At 50.4% G+C, this 20,892-nt stretch overlaps 1 protein-coding gene across 7 annotated transcripts in view; it reads right to left on the bottom strand.

Annotated features, from left to right (window-relative positions):
* The window catches only part of PLS3 (plastin 3), a 54,527-nt gene that overhangs the window by 19,457 nt on the left and 14,178 nt on the right, over positions 1-20,892 (bottom strand). For 5 of the 7 annotated variants that reach the window (XM_074600240.1, XM_074600237.1, XM_074600241.1 and 2 more), the window contains one exon: positions 3,260-3,346. In XM_074600240.1, the coding sequence (XP_074456341.1) occupies positions 3,260-3,326 (67 nt within the window). In that variant the 5' untranslated portion in view covers positions 3,327-3,346. Of the gene's footprint in view, positions 1-3,259; positions 3,347-15,357; positions 15,417-20,892 lie in introns of those variants that run through there. The other 2 variants (XM_074600243.1, XM_074600239.1) reach the window with 1 other exon arrangement.

Raw genomic sequence — 20,892 nt, forward strand, 5'->3', positions numbered from 1 at the left:
AAAGCCGCAATAAACAAAACCCAAAAGCTGCTTCAAGCTCTGGCTCAGCTTCCTCCAGACAAGTACTTAAAATAGCTTAAATAACAGGATGCAAGAGGGGAAAGTAACCCACACGTTTCCTTTTAAGGATATATGCTCAGCAGGACACACTCTAGCAGGATCACAGATCCCTGTTTGCCTTAAGCTCACATTTCAGAGCATTGTTCTACCACCTTGCAGCAGCGAACAAAGTGTTCAGCTGGGTTACAATTTTTCAGTACTCTGTGTTTCCAGAAAAGATGTTTATCTTTGCTATCAGAAGCAAGGAGAAGGAAGACAAATAAACAGAGCGAGTTTGCAGATTTTGTTCCGCCGTGCCTCCCCTATGAAATGCCACTGTTTGGCCAAGTACATACCTACCTGTCCCACAGCACAAAGTCAGTGATCAGCTGAGATTTGGAGCAACCTGCTCTTCTCCCACTAACCTGCGGGTCAGTCAAAGCCTAGACAGTTCTTACGCCCCACTTAATTACTTTTGTCAGATGTTAAAATGCCTTTTCCCCCCCACTGCTGTTGACCACTTGGATCACTTCCCGTACAAATACCTGGTTGTAGGATGCTGGGAGCCACCTGTCTGAGCTGTAGCTGACTGTAGTGCTAACCTCAAACCCTGGTTTCTCCCCAGGGACTGCACGTTGTCTGGGGCCTCTTGCCGGCTGTCAGAGACCTGCACACTAGCTGCACGGGAGAGACGGGATACCTTCAAGCGGCATGGAAGGCAAGAGGTGACAGAGTACAAGGTAACGCACCTCATTGCCTTCCAGCATCACCAGATGTCTCAATCCAGTCCAGCCGCATACAGAAAAGCTGGTCAAACAAAAACCTTTAAAGTGCCCTCAACCTGCACATCCAGAAGAGCACCCTGCCCCATGCTAGAGTTAGAACAGGTCTCCAGGAAGCCCATGCAGGTGCGCACTGGAGTGGGGCATGTCTTGGTGAGCAGAAACCACCCCGTGGGACGCCTCCTCCTCCCCACATCTGCTTTATGACATCCTAGAAGCCAGCCAGCAGAGCTTTGCTACAACCACGCTTCTCAGCTGTGTTCTAAGTCTTCCAGGTAGATGGGAGACGAAATAAAGGCTTCATTTAAATAAGCAGGCCTTGGTCCAACTTTTCTTCACATCCAGTAGAGATAGCATTAGAAGTTCCCAGTGAAAGTCAATCACCCAAGTAGTGACCAGTCCTATAACCCAGGGCAAATATGGCTCCTTTAGGCAAGAATAAAAGGGATGAGAGCATTAAAGACGCTCCTGACAGGCTTGTTCCACAGCAAAGCTTGCGGGCTGTACCATGCCTAAAGCACACAAAACAAAAGGCAGCTGAAAAGGACTAGCAGATCCCATCTCGCTTGTGGGTATGTACAAGCTAATTATCACATTTCTCAATAATACATAAGTTTTGACACTGCTTTTATCATTTAAAACCAAACAGGTTTGCACCTCCTGAGCAGGGTGAGCTGGTTTCCTGAAACAAACCAGGATTTGACGTGGGTTTCTCTGTGTTCCCAGTGCAAAGGCAGCCATCCATCCTAATCTCGATAACTTCCCCACACGCCAATGACAAAAAGCCACCACATTCCAGCCAGGTTAATCATTTGAAGTTTATCCAAGGACAGGACGGGCTGCCTGCATCCCAGCCTCATTAAGGTTTGCACCCCGAGGCACATCAGGCAGTGAGAAGCACGATGGTCACTCGTCTCCCTCTGCGGCAGCTCGCTTCCACCTGCTGGAAACATCTCGGGAAGAGCGAGACAGGAGACGGAACTGCCTAAAATGCAAGTTGCTTCAAGTGCCGATAGGGAATACTGCCCCGTGACAATCAGTTGTCTTTGAAATCCGTATTTCTCTCTGCCAATTGCAAATTTAGAGCAAGCGAGAGCTTTAAGAGCCACCCTGCTCTAGAGGGCAGCTTACCCAACACAGATGCGAGGCAACTACCAATTTGCATTTATAGCCAGTGCTCAAGCGACGACGATGTCCAGTTAGGAAACCAAAGCACCGGCTTTGATCACTTGTGCAACTCATTCCCTGCCGGTGCCAGTCCCGGCTGTGGCTCCCAGCTGCGCACACCGCCCTGCCCGCACGGCTGCGGTCCAGCTCCCAGCCCAACCCTCCCTGGCCATTCTCTCATCCCCCAATAAGCTGTTTCAGGAAACTAAACCAGCAGAAAACAATTTTTCTCCATGATGTCAATTTTCTGCCCATTTCAGCTTCCCGAAGCAGCCTGCCAGAGGCTTCTGCAATGCCAGCGCAAGGGAAAGCTGGAAGGCAGGCAGAGTGGCTTGGGCTGTGCAACCCCTTCAGCATCAAAGGCTGGTAGGGAGGTGAGGACCAGAGAAGAAACAGAGCCACCAGAGGGCAATGCACATGCACGGCAGCCGCAAAGCATTCTTTTAGCACCACAAGTTGCTCCATAATGGTCAGGTAAACAGACACTAATTAGGTTTTGCCTCCAAGCACACCGAAGCGGTGCCTGAAATGCACCCACACAAACCAGAAACGTAGCACCTACGCACACAGCTCAGCCAATTTGCCAAACCCAACATCATCAGAACCCAGAATTGTGCAAGCCCTGAAGTGCTGCCTGGGCCAAAGTAATGCAAGACCCGTATGGATACTTCTGCCATCAGGAACCACACAGCCCACTAAGGCTGTCTGCCACTGCTAGAGGCGTCTGGAGCACAAGTTCTGCAAGGAGCGGCTGAGGGAGCTGCGGGTGTTCGGCCTGGGGGGAGACCTTCTCGCTCTCTACAACTCCCTCCCTGAAAGGAAGGTGTAACGAGGCAGGGGGTCAGGCTCTTCTCCCAAGGAACAGGCGATAGGAACGGGTTGTCAAGCATTGGAAGAGGCTGCCCAGGGAAGTGGTAGAATCACCATCCCTGGAGGTATTTAAAAGACGTATAGATGTGGTGCTGAGGGACATGGGTAACTTGGCAGTGCTGGGTTAATGGTTGGACCTGATGATCTTAAACGTCTCTTCCAATCAAAATGATGCTATGCCCACCAACAGCCGGACTGCCCATATCCCTTCCTTTGGGCTCCTTGGCTAGAAGTGACAAGCCAGAACCAAAAAGGCTGCCAAGAGACTCCTTGGCACAGGGATCACCACGAGAGCAGCAGGCTGCCCACATCCTGCTGGCACCACTGATCACAGGGGTGGGATAAATCCATTTCAAACGCACAGCAGACAGGAGCAAGGTGCCCTCCTCACTGTGACTTACCAACTTTGGCAAAGGCCTCCTTGAGTTCCTCCAGCTCATCTTTGGAGATTTGCATGGTGTTGGCCATCTCATGAATTTAGGGAGTACCTAAAGGGAGAAAAAGCACACTGTGTGAAACCAGGCTGCATTCAAATGCCTGCAGTTTTGAACAGCAGTATAGCAACAATCAGTACCAAGGTCACTACAGTTCTTGAAGCCACATTTACCTTTCCACTAAGAAAACAGATGTGTGAAATTCGGAAGGTGGGAAATGCACTCCTTAACAAGTCAAAAATCCCATTAGCCTTGTTAATATTTAGCTCTGTGTATTTATTTTCTGGGCTATGCTCTTCTACACACATTAAGGTACCTGCTACCAGCATGTTCTCTAGGTCAGAAAAGCTCACATCTCCAGGGATTTTCCACAACTTTGAACAAAATCAGAATCCAGAGTTAAAATATTAATGCAAGAGCTACTGAACGCTCTCTGCCTGCTTGTCTGTCCCCCGAGAGCACACAGCTACCACACCCAAATAATACAGATTCTGCACAGTACCCGAAAAGGGTCTTTCTGCACAAAGTAGTGTACTTGATATTGTTTGCAAAAAGGAAACAGCCTGCTTTTCTACAAGAAAACTGTTTGAATAAACACCTGCCTATTTCCCTGGAGTCAGCCTCTCAATAAACCATGGAAGCTAGAGGCTGTTGGCACAGCCACTGCCTCCTCCACCCTGCCGAGCACGGCACGGCAGGAACACCACAAAGCCAGTACGGAACAGCAGGCATCTGCCACGCTCAACCCCGAGCACGCAGACACTCCGCTTGGATCAGATCTGCTTCGTGTTTAAGAAACAGAGAGGATGAAGCATGCAGTTCCTACACCCATCTGCTATAATCCTCCTTTCCAAGCACTGATGAGGTGCCTGGACAGGAGGTGTCACCTTAAGGATGGGAAAAGGCCAGTGACCTGCCCACATCCCCTTCCCGCAACAGTCATGACAGCAGCATCAGACACCCCATTGGCACTTTGGCCAATACTACCGAGAGATATCAGGGATTGATGGAACAGTGCGGACAGGGCAATCCCAACAAAAAGGCAGGCGCCGATAAGCACATTCTCGCACACACGCTGGTTCTAGCTCAGGGTCTTTAACAGCGGGGACTCGGGTAGGCTCAGTGCAACTTTAAATGAGATTTGCATCCCAAGATTTTCCAGCTCCCGCTTTGTTAGCTACAGTCGCTGTAAGTTGAGAAATAAAAGGTTCCTCCTCTGCCTGTGGGAAGAGACACAGCTGACGCCTCCTCTGTAAGCAGAGGGATGAGGGAGAATCCAGGCTTACCAGCAGGATCCTGACTGGGCTGGCTCGCTGCTCAAGCGACAAGAAGGTCAGTTCACAAATGCCTGTGCTCTGATTAGCAAGCCCCTTTTGTCTAAGGCTTCCAGCTGCCTTCACAGGCACTTGTTAGCTTCAGAACACAAGTTTGCCTGTAGCTGTAAATATTCATTTTCTGTAACACTTCACTCAGTCTGGAAAGAGCGAAGTGGTTGGAGACGGGAGCGATGGGGAGGTGTGGCAGCCTGGGAAAGCAGCTCAGGCAGGTGCCAGCAGCACAGAAACTCAACCAGAAGTTGCATCACCGCAGAGACATGAAGGAAAGCACATCAGACCCCACCTCCCAGCATCTGCAGAGCTGCCAGTGGACACGACGAGATGTTTAACAGTCAGTAAAAGCCACCACCAGCAAGACAGCCAACTTCATCACCGGGCTCGTACAGCAAGAATGGGGCAGAGGGAGGAACTGCAGCAAAGATGCATCAGACTGACAGAGGGGAAAGAAAAATAAAAAACACCACAGTAATCTGTGAAACAGTATAAAAAACTTACAAGTGAGGGTAGTTGACCAAGGAAACGCTACCATGCAGGTCCTTGGAAGATTGAGGAGGGCTGCGTCCTGCCTGTCTCGTGGGATGCCCAGTCTAGGACTGCCCCTTCCCGGCAGCACTCCCACGGGCACCCCGGTGCCACCAAAACCCTGCTGCTGCTTCCAGGGGATAAAGGAGCGGCTCAGCCAGAAAGTCAGCTCTGAGCAGGCTTGGTGCACGCAACAGAAAGTGGATTTCCCAATTGGCAGAAGCACCTGGGGAACGCGATCGGGACCAGAGCCAGTTTTGGCTACACAGGCGGGCGGGCGGCACAAGAGGACGAGTTATGAGACTGACAGTTCAGCCAACCCTCCTTCACAAGTTCTGCCCTCTTCCTAATCCTCATTCACATCAATTCATTTTCAAACCATAAGGATTTCCCTTATAAAGGGATTTCCAAAAGCATCATTACCACTTCATTGGAATTTAATTTGCTGCTGACTATCTCTAACATCTTTAACACCAGAACAAGCAGAAAACGCCACCATAAGCCAAGAGTTTGTAAGAAAGCTGCTCTGTTTGCCTTTATCGGGGAAATATCACGCTCTGGATATGCCCTGCAGTTGTTTGCGTGGGTCTTCACTTAAAAAAAAAATTTCCCATCCAGGCCTTAGGCGGTTCACCTCCGTCAGTAAGTCTACAAAACAGGTTTACTTCTCAGCTGTCATATCGGTTCCTCCTTCTCCATTTCTCTGCTTGAGGGGAGAGAGGGAGAATTTGAACCAACAGAGAAAAAGCAGACGCTTGACCTTGTTATAGCTGTCTGGGAAGGGGAAAGGATGTTATGATATAACAACACAGTATAGGAAAAGGTTAGTGGGCCACCAAGTTACAAGTTGACAGGGACTGCTAAGCTCCCAAAGCAACTTTACAGAGTTGGGTTTTTTTTGCAGTGGAGAGGTATTACACCAACACTGGCACGCTGGGCCAGGGAGCCTTTCATTTTTTTGGTGTGCATGGGTTTTTTGTTTGTTTGCTTGTAATAGCTGAGTCTAGGGCATTAAGAATCGTGTTTTTCATTCAGTTGCATTTTTAAACGAGAGGCTTTGTCTTCAGGGACATAAAAAGCCCTTTTAGGGCGCTGGCATGGGGCTGGCCCGTCAGCTGGCTCACTGGCCGGCCGTGGGCCGCAGCCCCACGCTGCTCACGCCTTGCCACCACACACTGCTCCCACACAGCGGAGCCACTGCCAGGGCACGCAGTGACAGCCGGAGACGAACTCGCATGTACAGACCCATTTTAGAGGGAGGGAGAGAGAACGAGGGGAAAAGAGGAGACAGAAGTGAGGTAGCGATCCCACATGCATTTTACACCCTGGTGGCAGATGGCACGTTGCTCAATGCACACATAAACAGTGTATAAGGAAGTGGTTCCTGCTCCAGATCCCTTTCGCTCCTGCCTTCATCCCTCAGCCTGGAGAAGAAAAGCAAAGGCAGCTCCGTAACACACGGATGCACAAGAATCATAGCATCATCTAGGTTGGAAGGGACCTTTAAGATCATCGAGCCCAACCATCAACCTAACGCTGACAAAACCATCACTAAACCGTGTCCCTCAGCATCACGTCTGCCCGGCTTTTAAATACCTGTTTCAGGTGAAATCTCAAAACACAGACGACACAGTAATTGCAAGCACCTGCCCCACAAGGCATGTTTGCCTGACACAAACATGCACTGAGCCCTATGTGGGGAACGGAGCTGTATCCATTCCACATGCCGACATAATCCAGGACGTCCAACATGATTCAAGACTGTCTACACTGTCAGTAAGAACCCCGGGAAGAAAGAGGTTTTGAGCTGCTTTTTGTTGACACTCACCTCATTCCACAGCTCAGCAAAAATGTGCATAGTTGATAACAGCCAGCCACAGAGATTTTTGTTTTCTCTAAATAAGTCTGAATAAACAATAAAAGGTTAAAGGCTATTTTTTTTCAAAGCCTGAAACATGGGCGAACAAATTGAGTGTAGAGAACTCAATTACATGAAGTAGAAGCTACCAGCAGTTACACTCAGTAGACCTGAATAATTTTCAGTTACTCTGGGAGAATGACAGAATTGTCTAGATTTGGAAGGGACCTTTCGGATCACGGAGCCCCAGAGCAGCTCGACGGCAGAGGTGTGGCCCGTCTCCGTCCTTGGAAGACGTGGCTTTGTGCCGCCCATCAGAGCTGCTACGAGCGCATCCCGGGTCTTCCACTATCGACTCCCTTTCCTGGAGAGGGGCTGTACAAAGTTTCTGTGCAAACAGGTTTTATAGCTTCTAAACACGCTGCAGTCACTGAACAGGGGTTAGTTATTTGCTCTCCAGAGAGAGCTGCAATACGGGCAGGTCAAACAGAGCTGCCCCAGCCCACGTTTTAACAGCTGCGAGTCACCTGGGGACAGGCCGCTGCAGCAGGGACCATCACCAGAGGGATGCTACCACCCTCAGCACTTCCAGCACAAGTGCCAGAACCTAACCAGGACATTTGGGTGGATTAACTGCTCAGATAGCGACTTAAAAACACTCAAGCCCAGAGAAAAAGTCCCCAAGACACTTCCCCAAGAGGGGCCGCCCTGGGAGCTGCGCCCTGCACAGAGGGTTGGTGGGAAATGGCCGGGGGAGAGAGGAAAGGAGCATCCAGGCCTTTGCACATCTCCTTGAAAGCTGGAGGATTAATTTGATTTTCAAAGCGCATGGCAACCAAATATTTCCTGACAGCCACTTGAACACTTCCAACAGAAACAGAGCTGGAATTTGCTGCAGATCCAAATGGCAGCTCCATGCTCGTTTGAGCGCTGAGCCGCGCCGTCCCTCCCCGACCCGCCCTGCTTTAATATCTCTACAACCGACTGATTAACAGCACCCGCTTGTTTACTCAAATGGGCAAACACAGAGACACATTAAAGTGTCAACAAAAAGGTATTAATATGTCCTTTTTCCATACGATTTAAAAAAAAAAAATAAAAAAATAATGCAGGCTAGGCCTCGTCTGGAGCAGTGACTCACCCCGTGCGGATTCCCCCTTTCCAAGGAACCTGTGGTTTTGCTGCTTTTTCATGACAGAGGCTCCAGACATGAGAAAGCAAGTCAGTCACCATTAGCTAATTAAAACCACCTCACAACCTGTGTGTCTCCGACCACTAACCCAGCACATATCAGTCTTGCTTTAGGAATAAGGAGCCGGACAACCAGGCTCTCGATGCCACGCAGCCCAGGGCAAGTGCCGGAGCCCCGGGGCTCGCAGCACGGGGCAGGGACCAGTGACGCAGCCGACGGGCTCATTTGGAGGGAATCCTGGTGACTCAGCTGAGGCAGGATCCAGCCCCATGTTTCCTGTGGCTCACCCCATCCTCTTCTTCCTCCCTGTTTTGCAGGCGGGGCTGGGCCCTGCCACGAGCCACACCAGCGATCGGGGTGGCCATCCGCACCCGCTGATTCCCTCACCCCATTCCGCCCCCCTGGCTCCTTTTGCAAGATGTGTGAACCTTGGTCAGCCCAAAGTCCTCTCCAGCCCTCTGCTGCAAAGGCCTGTCCCCCACCACCACACAGACCCCCTCGATGGGGCCGGCAGCATGGTGCCCACCCTGCACAGCCATGTGGAGCTGCTGGGCCAGCCCAGGACAGCCACGCTGCTCGGGGCACAGCAGGGAGCGAAGCAAGTCACAGGTGAGGGCTGACAGTCTAAGTTATCTTCACATCCCTTCCCAGGTGACCCGGATGCCGCAGAGGATGCTGCAGGGTCTCTCCTGATGCCGCAGGAGCCCTCCTCCATGGCCAGCCCCAGGCTCTCCTGTGTTTGGGAAGGCTTGCAGGTGGGAGAGGGCACGCACACCCCCCAACCCATCGTCAGACGCACCCAGCACCTCTGCTGGCTCTTTTTTTCTGGTACAGTCCAAGCAAAGCCTTCAGGGTTTTACAGACAACATCTGCAAACTTGACAGCAACAGGAGGAAGTGACAGCTTGCAGTCTGATGAGTCCTCCAAGATAAATACTTACTGCTGCTTTGGGGGGAGGCAGGGAAGCTTAGGGATTTATGGCCTGTAAATGAAGACTTATCATGCACTCCATCCTCTCCTGCTCATAATCAGTTTGTGTGTTTCATCAAATTCCTCCAAGACAGCACCCACTTGCTACGGTGTGGTTACTAGCAAACACCAGGCTGCTGGAAGCACATAAACTTTTATTTGGCAATTACCTTCCAGACAGTCACTGGTCAGAGGCACAGGCTGAAACCGGACCTTGGCCACGCTTTCATCTTTCCACCATGGTGATAGGCGTCATCCTGATGAGAGCTGCAATTAGGAGATGCTGCCCCATCCTCAGGGACTGAGGTCTCTTAACACCTTCCCCACAGCATGACGCTGCTACAAACCACAGTCCACCAGAAATGACTTTGCTGTGCTCTTTGCATGAAGGCAGTACTCATGCACGCAGACGACAGAGGTGTTCCTATCAACTCAGCCATTTCCCCTGCCTCAGAAGGAAAGGGGCACGTATTTCTTTGCAGTGCCAGGCTTGGCGGAGTAGCTGCATCTCCCATCTGTGGCTCCTCCCTTCAACCAAGCTTTCCCAGCCCCATGCACAATGGGCTCAACCCGGATGAAGCAACAGCTCTGCTCTCAAGCTCTGCAATGCTCTAACTATAGAACAGCACTGGGCAGTAACACCTGCAAAGCAATCGCCCAAACCCAGCTTTATCTCATCATTCATCCAGCTTTCCTCAGCCATGCACAGCACCAAACAGCTCACCTCAACAGGCCAAGGGCCCACAAATTCAATTTTAATGCTGAATTTCTTTAAGCTGGGCTTGCTGTTTGAATTGACTGCCTCCCACCTCCCAATTCTCCAGCTTCCTCAAGCTACTGCCTTTACCCCCCAGTACACCCACACACTGACTCCCCCGCGCTGGCTGCGTAGCCCACCAGCCTCTTGCCGCATCGCAGGGAGAGGACGCAGGACCGCAGATAGCGATTCCCACTGCACAGGCACCGTACGGCTCACTTCTTCCCAATCCCATACAGAGACTACCCCCAGCTGCTGGTTTTGAAGCACCTCTAAATCAGCAAAAGTCCCATTAGCGGGATTTGCTTTATATTCTTTCAAAACCCTAAAACTGCCATGCTGGGAGAGACAGGCTCCCAGACTGCGAGACTTTGCTCCTGTTGTTACACAACTCACCGCTGCTGCGGGGGAAAAATCTGTCAAATCCATCAGGAGCAGAGACTTAGGCTGGAGTTAGTCACTGCGCTCAGCATGCCAGTGGCTCTCTCCGGATTTGGAGGCATGTCTCTGGGATATCCACGCACTTTTCTCCAGCAGGTCCAGGTTAAAAACCCAATTTCTCCTAGCTAAAGCTGTGTAGAATGATGCCAGAGATTTTTCCGAGCAGCGTTTGGGTAGATGCCCAGCAGGAATCTGGGCTGCACAGAGGCAGGGTCACTCCAACGGTATGGGAACAACAGCAAACCAGTTTCCTATGCCTTTTGCTTAGACTTTATTTGCTGCCCCAGCACCCATGGATGGCCTAGACGACCTGATCCTTCACTTTTTGGGTGCTGGTCAAAGTGTTTTCTCTCCCTTCGAGACAGAACCAGATTCACTAGCTTAGATCATCATAAATCCTTACTAAAACAAGTGCTGACCCATCAGCCAATTCACATGCCTGTGACTCCCCTGCACAGCCAAGGAGGCTTTTTGGGGTGCAGAGAGGCCTGGGTAACGGTCAGCACGTTCAGCACCCAACCCAGAAACGAGCTGTAGCCAGTATCCACAGAAAACCCCAAATCAGCGTCAAACCTCCTCATGACATCAAACAGGAATCAGCCCATTGCTACAAGCCCAGGAAAGGCATGCCCTTCAGGGCAGCATCCAGAATACTGAAAGCTGTGGATGTCACACAGAAATTTGTAGGGATTTGAGTACACAACTCCCTCTGTCTCGCAGATACAGAAAACAGAAAGATAGTGAGCAGCTTAGGATGCTCAGCCACGTGATACCAAATCGCCCAAAGGCCAGAGGGGACCAGAAGTCAGCGTGACACAGATGCTCCGCTCCAGCTGCACATGGGAGGGGGGAAAAAAAAAAAAGCTTCCCCAGTCCTCAGTGCAGTCCCCCCAACACATCCCCGTCCAGCCCTGAAGGACTATGAGCCCGAGCCGCCTCTGATGCACGGTGAGGGGTGACGCGCACTCCCGGAGTACAGTCGATGGACGCTTGCTCACTCTCACGGCCCAGCCTTTACTGTGAGGAGGCTGAACCGACAGAAACATAAAACTGGCTTGGGACTCAAATGGAAGGGAGATGCACAGAAAGCTTTCTGCAGACCTGCACTCTTCTCTGAAGGCTCCTGGCGTGGAACACCAGGGCCAAATGGCTTGGATGGATGGTGAAAGCAGGGGCAGCGCTGGCTCTGAAGGAAGAGGGCAGCTGCCCGCCGGACCTTGCAGCTGCACTCACTCCCCCACACCCATCAGCGTCCTGACCTCGCTGCTCCAACTCTACTACATGCATCTACAGACTACTTATCATCTGCAGGGCACAGTAGAAACCAGATAAAAGACTGCTCGAGGCACCGATGAATCAGTCCTTAAAAGCCTCTTTGCCAAATACTTCTCCTAAACGTTGCATTTTGGCACACCTCTGCTTTCAGCAGAGCAACTACTCCAGGATTAGAGCACATTTAAGATCATAACCCGCTAGATTGGTTTAACTCACTTTTGAATTTCAATAGTTTGTTCACATCAGTGGAAAGAAAATGGCAATATTCCCCACGAACAATTAGTACAACGTGAAACAGGTGATCCTTTCAAGCCCTCTCGGAAAGGAAAAGCCGAACACTCATCCTGCCTGGAACTTGCAAAAGCAAGTAAGATTCAGAGATAATTTAAACCTAAGTGCACGAAGGTAAAAGAGAGAAGAGGCGGGGGTCAGATGTTAGCTAATGGACTGAGACTCAGAAGGCTTAATTTAAATTCCTGGCTCAGGCACAGAAAAATCATGCTAGCCTTTCAGAAAATTCTTATACTGACAGTAATTCTTGTGTAGTCCCCCAAATAAAGAGCAGCATTAAACACTTCCTTCTGCTTATTCTGTATCTTAACCATAAATTTATAGCAGAGACTTCAGAGAATTCAGAGACTTTAGACTTCAAGAAAGGACCCACCTCTTACTGCCCATCACATCACTTGTTTTATGACGGGACCCTGAGAGCGATGGTGGGAAAGCCGTCGGGCTCCCCGCCTGCATAAGTGAGGAGGGATGAGGACCACAAGGCTGAATCAGTGCTAATTTCCTTCCCCAGAAGCGACCAGGACCTGCTTGCTGAGACCTGCAGGTTACCCTCAACATGCTTTAAGCATGTGTCTCTCCATTTCCCAATATTCAGCCCAAAAGGAGCCCGGTTCCTCACAGGGGTGAGCCACAGAGCTGCCCCTGTGCCCTGGCCCCAGCAGCTGGATAAAGCCCTTGAAAGGCTGACGGAAGCCGAGGCCCCACAGCCCAGACCCATCTCAACCCCAACAACCTCCAGCTGCCGCTCTCAGAAGCCGGGGCAAAGCCGCCGATATTCAATGTGCCGTGATAAAGCATGAAGCGTTACTCAGTCTGTTAAACTTCCTTCCTGCCCGGGCGGCGGAATCAGCCCGATCCCTAAAATTAAATCACATCACAGTCACTCCTTATTCAATGCCAGCAAACAAGCTCCTGCAAGCCAAACACCCAGCGTGATGGTGCCAATCCTGGGAGAGCTGGACAATTGGGAGTTTCAGCCATTAATTTTGGGAGGGTGGGTTTCGTGCAACCTTTTAGAAGAGGTACAGCTGCGGTACAGTGATTTCGCAGACTGTTTTATCGGTTTGAAGATAAACAGAGCTGTCCCGAAATGGCATGGCCAGGGCTGAAATCCCGGCAGCCCAGTGACTGCTGGCAATAAACATCCAGAGAACCGTGTCAGTGAATGTCTTCTTAAATGAGAAACAAAGCACTAGAAACTACAAGCCATACTTTAGGCATTGGAATTATGTTTCAGAAGTCTCTTAAAAACCAAGAATTTCAGTAACTGATCTCTTACTAGAAAGAGCTACTGATAAAAGAAAAACCTTTTTCCATCCTTCCCCTGCTGCCTGTAATCTTGTTTAGAAAGCACTTGGGAAAAAGGGAAATAAGACAAAATAATTTGATTTAGAGCAAGAATGCAACACTAGACTGTAATAAATCAGTGTCGCTGCATAGCTGTCCTAGTGGCTTTTGGAAGCAGAAAAACCCCCTGTAAATTCCACAGTTACTTTCTCTAGAGAAGATGGTACAGATCCTATCTACCCTTAACAAAAGCAGGAACATTAATCTCAAGATTAATGCGAAACGGCTAGAAGAGCAGGAAGCTGTTGGTTTTGCCTCCCAGGAGCCTGCCACGAGAGTGAAATCACATTCACTGTGACAGCAGGGTCTTCCCCACGCTTCTCTATAATTTAACTTACTCCAGGGAGGAGCGAGCGGGAGCAAGAGGTAGCGGTCGCCAGTCCAGGATCAAGCAGGCTCTACTCCATGACTCTGGGATTTCAGACAAGCATTCATAATCTCTGCAAAGTGCACCCTAACTAGCAGGTTTCCAGGCCAGGCAGGATCTCCAAGACACATTCAGCAGTCCCGGAGCCAAACGCTAACATCTCCTTGGGTCCCTTCAAGCTGCTTTGCCTCCTCCTCCTCCTCCTCCCTGGGTTTGGCAGCTCAGTCAGTGCCCGAGACCGCTAGGACGGATGTCATGGTTAGAGAGATGCGTGCACTGCGAATAGCAGGCAACCTCATCCCCACTCCCAACGTCAGGAGGGTGTGAGAGTCCTCCGGCTGTGGAAATCACTCTTTACAGCCAGATGTTTTGCAGAATAAAAGCAGGGTAAGAGTAAAGCATAACTTAAGCAAAACCTCAGAGCGACACATTCGGTATAAACAAAATCAGGACAGCAAGAAGCTACAGTAGATGCGTTTCACAGCTTTTCAGATATGTTAAGCCTAACTTTTTCAGCACAAAAAAATTCAGCATTTCAGTCCAATACCAAAAGTATTTGGTACACACGCATTTTAGCCAGTAGCGCTGCTAAAGCATTTGGAGAGTGTCTTCCATGCTGGCTTCCAGCATCAAGCACAGCCAGCCTTCCCCAGAAAACACAGCACACAAGATAAACTCCTCAGTTTGGAAACAAACTCCTGCCAGGCTGTGATGCCACATTCCCACTGGAACAGCAAAGCAGCGCGCGGAGCCCAGCCTCTCCAGGCAAAAGACCCCAAAAGATAGGTAGCCACCACAGCCACCAGCCTACTGCCACTTCCCAGAAGTACTGAGAGCTCCTCACGCTTTCTACAAGGCAAATGTTTAAATATTTAACACTTCTAACATGCAAGTTTAAGCAGTTCTGCTTTTTAAAAGCCTGCTGCAGACAGAGATGGGGAAAGACGTGCCCCAGACCGCGACTTCGGGGAGGCACACCCTCAGCCCTCACTCCGAAAATTAAACGCCGGGTGATGCAAAGCCCGTCACAGCACTTGCTGCAGCTCCGTTTGCATGCGCTGCTCAGTCAGGTGCACAGATAAATTCCAAATTTAAGACGCATTAAAACCTGAGATTAATCTTTTTCGTTCCACCTAGAGCTGTTTTCCTTTATCTACTACAGCGTTAGGAAACCCTAGACATTTTGCAGAGAAAACAAAAGCACAACAAGTCATTGCAGGGCAATCCCTGGCACGCGCTCACACCCAGAACCCAAGTGGCAGCCAGCAGAGCAAGCGGCAGGAGACACCCTTACCTCTCCTCCTCCTCCTCTTCTCTCCTCCCTTACCTCTCCCTCCTTCTCCTCTCCCTCTTTCTCCTCCTCTCCTCCTTGACCTCTCCCTTCTTCTCCTCTCCCCCCTCCTCTTCCTCTCCTCCTTTACCTCTCCCTCCTCTACCTCTCCCTCCTCCTCCTCCTCCTCTACCTCTCCCTCCTCTCCCTCCCCCTCCTCCTCCTCCTCCTTTACCTCTCCCTCCTCCTTTACCTCTCCCTCCTCCTCCTCTCCTCCTTGACCTCTCCCTTCTTCTCCTCTCCCCCCTCCTCTTCCTCCTTTACCTCTCCCTTCTCCTTTACTTCTCCCTCCTCCTCTCCCTTACCTCTCACCCCTCCTCCTCCTCCTCCTCTCCCTTACCTCTCCTTCCTCCCCCCTCCTCCTCCTCTCCTCCCTTACCTCTCCTCCTCCTCCTCCTCTCCCGGGGCGCTGAAGCCGCTCCGCTCCGCACCGGCCGAGCCCCGGTGCCCCCGCCCCGCCCCGCGAGGGGAGGTCGCTTCCCGGGATGCGGCCGCGTCGCCAGAGGATGCGTTGGAAAGGCTAAGGGACAGGGACACTCACTCACACGGAACAGGGATGGGGCATCCCCCCCAACAACTAGCTTTTGTTCTTTTATTGCTTGGCACTTAGGAACAGGAACCAGTGAGATATAAAGCTTTTAGGCAAGCAAACTTTTATTATTATTATTATTATTATTTAAAAAAAAAAAAAAACCAAACCCAAAACCAAACCACCCAAACAACTTTTACCTTTAATGTTTTAAATTAAATGCATTTTGCATTGCTAGCTCTCGGCTGGTCCAGCCAAACGGCGACACGGAGCTTGTATTTGTTTTATGGATGTCTTAAAAACCACCAGAAGCTCACGAACAGAGCAATAAGGATCCAGATCTGTTCAGCCTTAATCTGTGCTGAAGGAAGACGCTGCGGGCTATTTCACCCCACAGTCCCTCCACTAAAAAAAAAAAAAAAAAAAAAAAAAAAAAAAGTGGTCTGAATGGGTGGTAAATACAGAGCTCAGAGCTGGTCCGTATTGTAATATATCGTGTTACCTCGACAATTAATCCCTGTCTGCTCAAGAGGAAACACGGACAGACATCTGCTACCAACCGGGAAAGCACAAACCACAGAAACATCATGTCCTATGTTGCTGCTGATGCAATGCACAGGAGCAGAATCAATCACCAAAAAGGTTAAGTGGGATTTCCAAAACCTAATCACATCTTTCAGAAATTTCTATTCCTCTAAGTCCATAATGTTTGAGCCCTCCCGTAGCTAAAAGGAAAGAATGTCACTTACTAATAAACACAATACTGGAATTAGTGAGGAATTTGAAGAACCTGTGACCGTTCTAAAAATTAAAAATACTTGACCAATACGGTCATTGGGTTTTTTTGTTTCTTTTCAAAAATGACGTCAGCCAGGGAAGCGAGTCATCGCTTGGTCCCATTTCTTGAGTATCACCTGAAAATTTAGCTTCCAGCTGTAAACTTTCGAGAGAGGTATAAAAAAAAAAGAAACCAAAACAACCCAACCCCAAAGCCACAACCTACTCAGGATGGTAAATATAATGAAAACCGAAGTAGAGGGTTTTACGCCCAGAATTGCAGCTGTAACTTAAAAGGAAAGAAGTTGGCTTGAAAAACACCTTTGCAGCCCACGGAGGCCAGGCTGCCTGCACATCGGAGGGGACGGAGAGGAGAGCAACTCTGACTCCGCTGCTCCGGCCCAAACCAGCGACTGCCTCCAGCCCACCCGGGCTCCGGGCAAACATGCAACAAAAACGAAGAAAAATTTTCAGGAAGTTTAGCCCCTTCACTTTTTCGCTGTATGACTGAGCACATTGCACAGTATAAATTCATCCTGGAAGGTTTAGGAAGGGCTGAGGCTTTGGGGCTTGGCGGGTCCTGGGGAGAGTGTGCCCAGCTCCCGAAATAGGTTGTGACTTCTGTCAACAACAGAGCCGCTGCGGGAGCAATGTCTGCTTTTGGGAGGGAAAAGAAAAACCTCCTCTCCACGTCACTGGGACAGAAAAGCAGGACCTGCAGGTGTGCAGGTGGCAGATTCACACTGCAGAGGCAGACACCTAAAAGCCACCAGCCTTCAAAAGCCACCAGCTCTTCACACCTCCGCTTAATCACTTCTTCCAGGTAAGTGTAATGCACCCTAATAGCTAAATGCTATTGCCGTTCCCTCTGCCGGGAAGGGAAAGCGCATTGCTACCCGCTGTCCTCGGTCAGCACAGTGAGAAGTTTAACCGATACACGCACAGGGCATGTGAAATACCCATCTTCCTCATTTGCAAAAGATCAGCGATAGCCAGTTTTTCCACCGCTTTCAGAACACTCTGCTCTCCAAATACTCCAAATCCAGTCCTGTCAGTCCAACCTGCAATTACACTCGAACCTAAAATAGCTCTGCGGCAGTGCCAGCACCACTCATCCCCACGTCATGCCCCGAGACCGGCTGCACCGGGGTGTGGCGATGGCAGGCAGCGGACGCGCAGCTCCCCGGGCACTCCCAGCCCACTTCCTCCAGCACAGCCCATCACACGCCGCTCCCCACGCTCTTCCAAAATAGGAAGTTTTATGGTCAAACCAGTGTACCAGTGCATTTTCCCCTTCCTCCCTCTTTAAGAAAGCCTTTTAGGGAAGCACAAGATGCCCGAGGTGCTCAGAAGTTAACTTGGCTCAGGTGACACGTCCCTCTCCTGCACAGAGCATCAGGACCAAGGTTTACGCACAAGGAGGACTTGCAGCACTGACAGGATCCCTCCAGCATATCATTGCGCAAGGACACATCTCCTCCCCAGTTCCAGCTGCCAAGTTTCGCTGGGAGGCCACTAATGCGTATTTGCCCTCCAGAGGTTACTCAGCGAGGGCTGTGGGAGCGGCAGCCGCTGCCTCCCAGGTGATGGGGGAGCAGAGAGGGTAAACCCAGGAGTCACCTTGTCCCTCTCCTCTCTCTACTAGCCCTCAAGAACAGACCCTCTGGCAAAGCTCTGAGGGAGAATGGGAGCACATCCAGTCCTTGGCTTTATCCAGCTTCGGCTACAGTGGGCTTCCCAGTAAGTCCCACCACCCAGGAGAGGACAACCACCTGCTCCTGGACACCAGGATTTCCTGCCCACTCCAGAAGCGGTCTTTTCCACCCCTAGTTAGCAATGCCAAGAGACGCCACGCTGATATTGTGGTGATAGGATGAGGGGTAATGGTTCTAAACTGGAAGAGGGGAGATTGAGATGAGATGTGAGGAAGACATTCTTTGCTGTGAGGGTGGTGAGCCCCTGGCCCAGGTTGCCCAGAGAAGCTGTGTCTGCCCCATCCCTGGAGGCGTTCAAGGCCAGGCTGGACGGGGCTTGGAGCAACCTGGTCTGGTGGGAGGTGTCCCTGCCCAGGCTTTAAGGTCCCTTCCAACCCAAACCATTCTATGAGTCTATGAATACTGGAAGCAGTACAAGACAACTAATGAAACCCACGGCAATGCACAAGTCCCTGGGCATGCTACGCCAGCCCTAGTGATTTCTGTGAATGGTTTTGCCTGCAGGCACCTCTGGCTCCTGCCTAAAAAAGCTGTTTACTGGGATACAGCCAGTTCCACTGCCATCCAGCCAAAGGAGTGTAGGACATGCTGGCCCCCTCCAGCATACCCATGCTAGAGAAACCCCCCTGGCCAGAGGGCCGGGCCACACCAGCCTCAGGAGATCCAGGAGGGGCAAAGGTGGCTCAACCTCCTGCCTCCACCCGCCCTGCCTGCTCTGGTGCTGCATAGCAAGCATTTTCAGGAGCATCTCCTCTCCTTTAAAAACAAACAAACAAAAAAAGTATCTAGGTGGAAGAGAAACCAGGTGACCTCAATAGTCTACTCCATCAGAAAGAAACATCACACTCTATGAGCCAGGGCTTTAGAGAGCAAAGCTGAGTGTCCAGTCACCATCCCATTTCGGAGTGGGATCAGTGACCATTTACCATGTGCAAGATGCTCCCTTCCTCCCATTCTGTCCACGTTGGCTTTTAAAGATAAGGATTTTAATGAGATTATGCACAGATGGATAGAAGCACTCTCCTCTGTGCTTTTTAATACAAACTGAGGTTTTATGTGCCTCTTGCCTTCACCTTCAGTTCTGACCAACTGCAGAATGCATTCCATCAACGTAAACAGCTATGGCAGGATTTGTCAACTGAGGATCAGGCATTTCACCTTCACTCCTCAATTTATCAGTCTTTTTAAAGAAAAAAAGATCCGCCTTTGCTAGGTTTCCCCCCTTGAAGCTTCCTGAGCCGCTCTTTCAGCGAGCCTGTCATCAGGAAGAAAGCAAGACATTAGTCAAGCTCATATTTATTTAATAAAAAGCTTACATATGCAGTCAAGACTGAAAGTTAGTCTTTATTTAAAAAATGCTTGCAAACTAGAGTACGATTTTGCAGTGCAAAACAGATCTGAGGACCCGCCTGATTTACCCTGTGCTCCAACAGGGCTCAGCTTAGTAATTAACTGACTCGTTATTCACAGCTTGGAGCAGGGAGCCTTGCAGGCACCAAAGGAGCCAGCAAGTATGCCCAGAACACCCGGGAAAGGATCTCTCGCGTCTCGCTATTTCATAAGGACATCGGAGGCTCCACTGATGTCAGCTCCAGGAAATGAGCCACCAGCAGATGATGCGGGAAGCAGGCTTTATATTTAGTACTGAGTCACCCACTTCATTAAATTCAAAAGGCACAAAAGGTGGGTGCAGAGAGGGAATACGTGGGAAAAAAAAAAGAACAAGTTATTCCCTTGAGATCACGGGCAATGGGGAGTCTAAGGTTGGGTGGGGTTTTTTCGTAAAGGGAGAGAGAAACTAAAGATGACCTGGGAACCCTTTCTGCACTTTCACTGGAAAAAGCAGTTGCCGGATCCGCTGCGCTCCCCACGGTAGAAGCCAGCGCCAAAAGCGCTGCCAGGGTTTGCGGTACCGTCACGGTTTGCTGGGGTCGGTGCCGCGGGCAGGTCTCAGGCCGAGCAGGGCACCACCAGTTCCAAGGCGCTTCCACAGCCTTTCTGCTATGTCACCTTTGAGCCAAAACAGAGGCCACCTGACCCACCAAGGGTGCACCTTGCACCTATCACACCCCAAAAAAAACACTTTTCTTCGGGTGATGACAATGGCGTGAGGTGAAAGCTGATGAAGACAGAAGCACGTTGACCTGGACACATAGTAAAACCGCATCCAAGTAGGGCAGACTTCACTGCAGGCTGCCATCCAAAGGCCACCCCGTCCCTGTCCTTCTCCCCCTCAGCGTTTTGGTCCCCCCATCCCAGCTCGCTGTGGGGCCAACGGGGCATCAGCACAGGGAAGGAGGGACCACCCTTGCGCGGCACCCCAGTTGGACCAGCTCAGCCACACCACAGACCAGGCCGTTGGAGAAAGGGTGGCACTAGGTCTGGTAGGAGGGTCTTGCAGGTACAAACGTACCTTTCCATCTTGGACCTCACCTGCCCTGTTTGTCCATCACCCAGGCTAGTCCTTGACATGGCTTAGGCAATCCTCTGCTCACCTGGAGAAGATGCTCCACGCAATTACCCACCATAAGTCACTACTCAGTGACTTCATAGTGCTTTACACCAGAATTGCGCTACTGCAGAACACAAGTGACTGTCTGACCAAGACTTCTGAATGGGGAAGCTGTTCTGATCCATTTTCTGGCAACGGCCAGTTTAGACACATTTACAACTGAGAAATACAAAGCATTCACGTGGACTGCATCCTCACGGAATAAGCTTCAGAATAATTTGCAAAAGCTGCAATTCATAGGAATGTAGTTCTTTGTACTATGGTCTCTTCACATGCACAAAATGGAAAGTTTTAAGAGACACCAAAAAACAATCTGAACTGCAGATTGTACCGCAACGTAAGTGACAGGAGTACAGATTTATTCACGTATTTTCATACAAG

Source organism: Larus michahellis, chromosome 9, assembly GCF_964199755.1.
Source record: "Larus michahellis chromosome 9, bLarMic1.1, whole genome shotgun sequence".
Lineage (NCBI taxonomy): Eukaryota > Metazoa > Chordata > Aves > Charadriiformes > Laridae > Larus > Larus michahellis.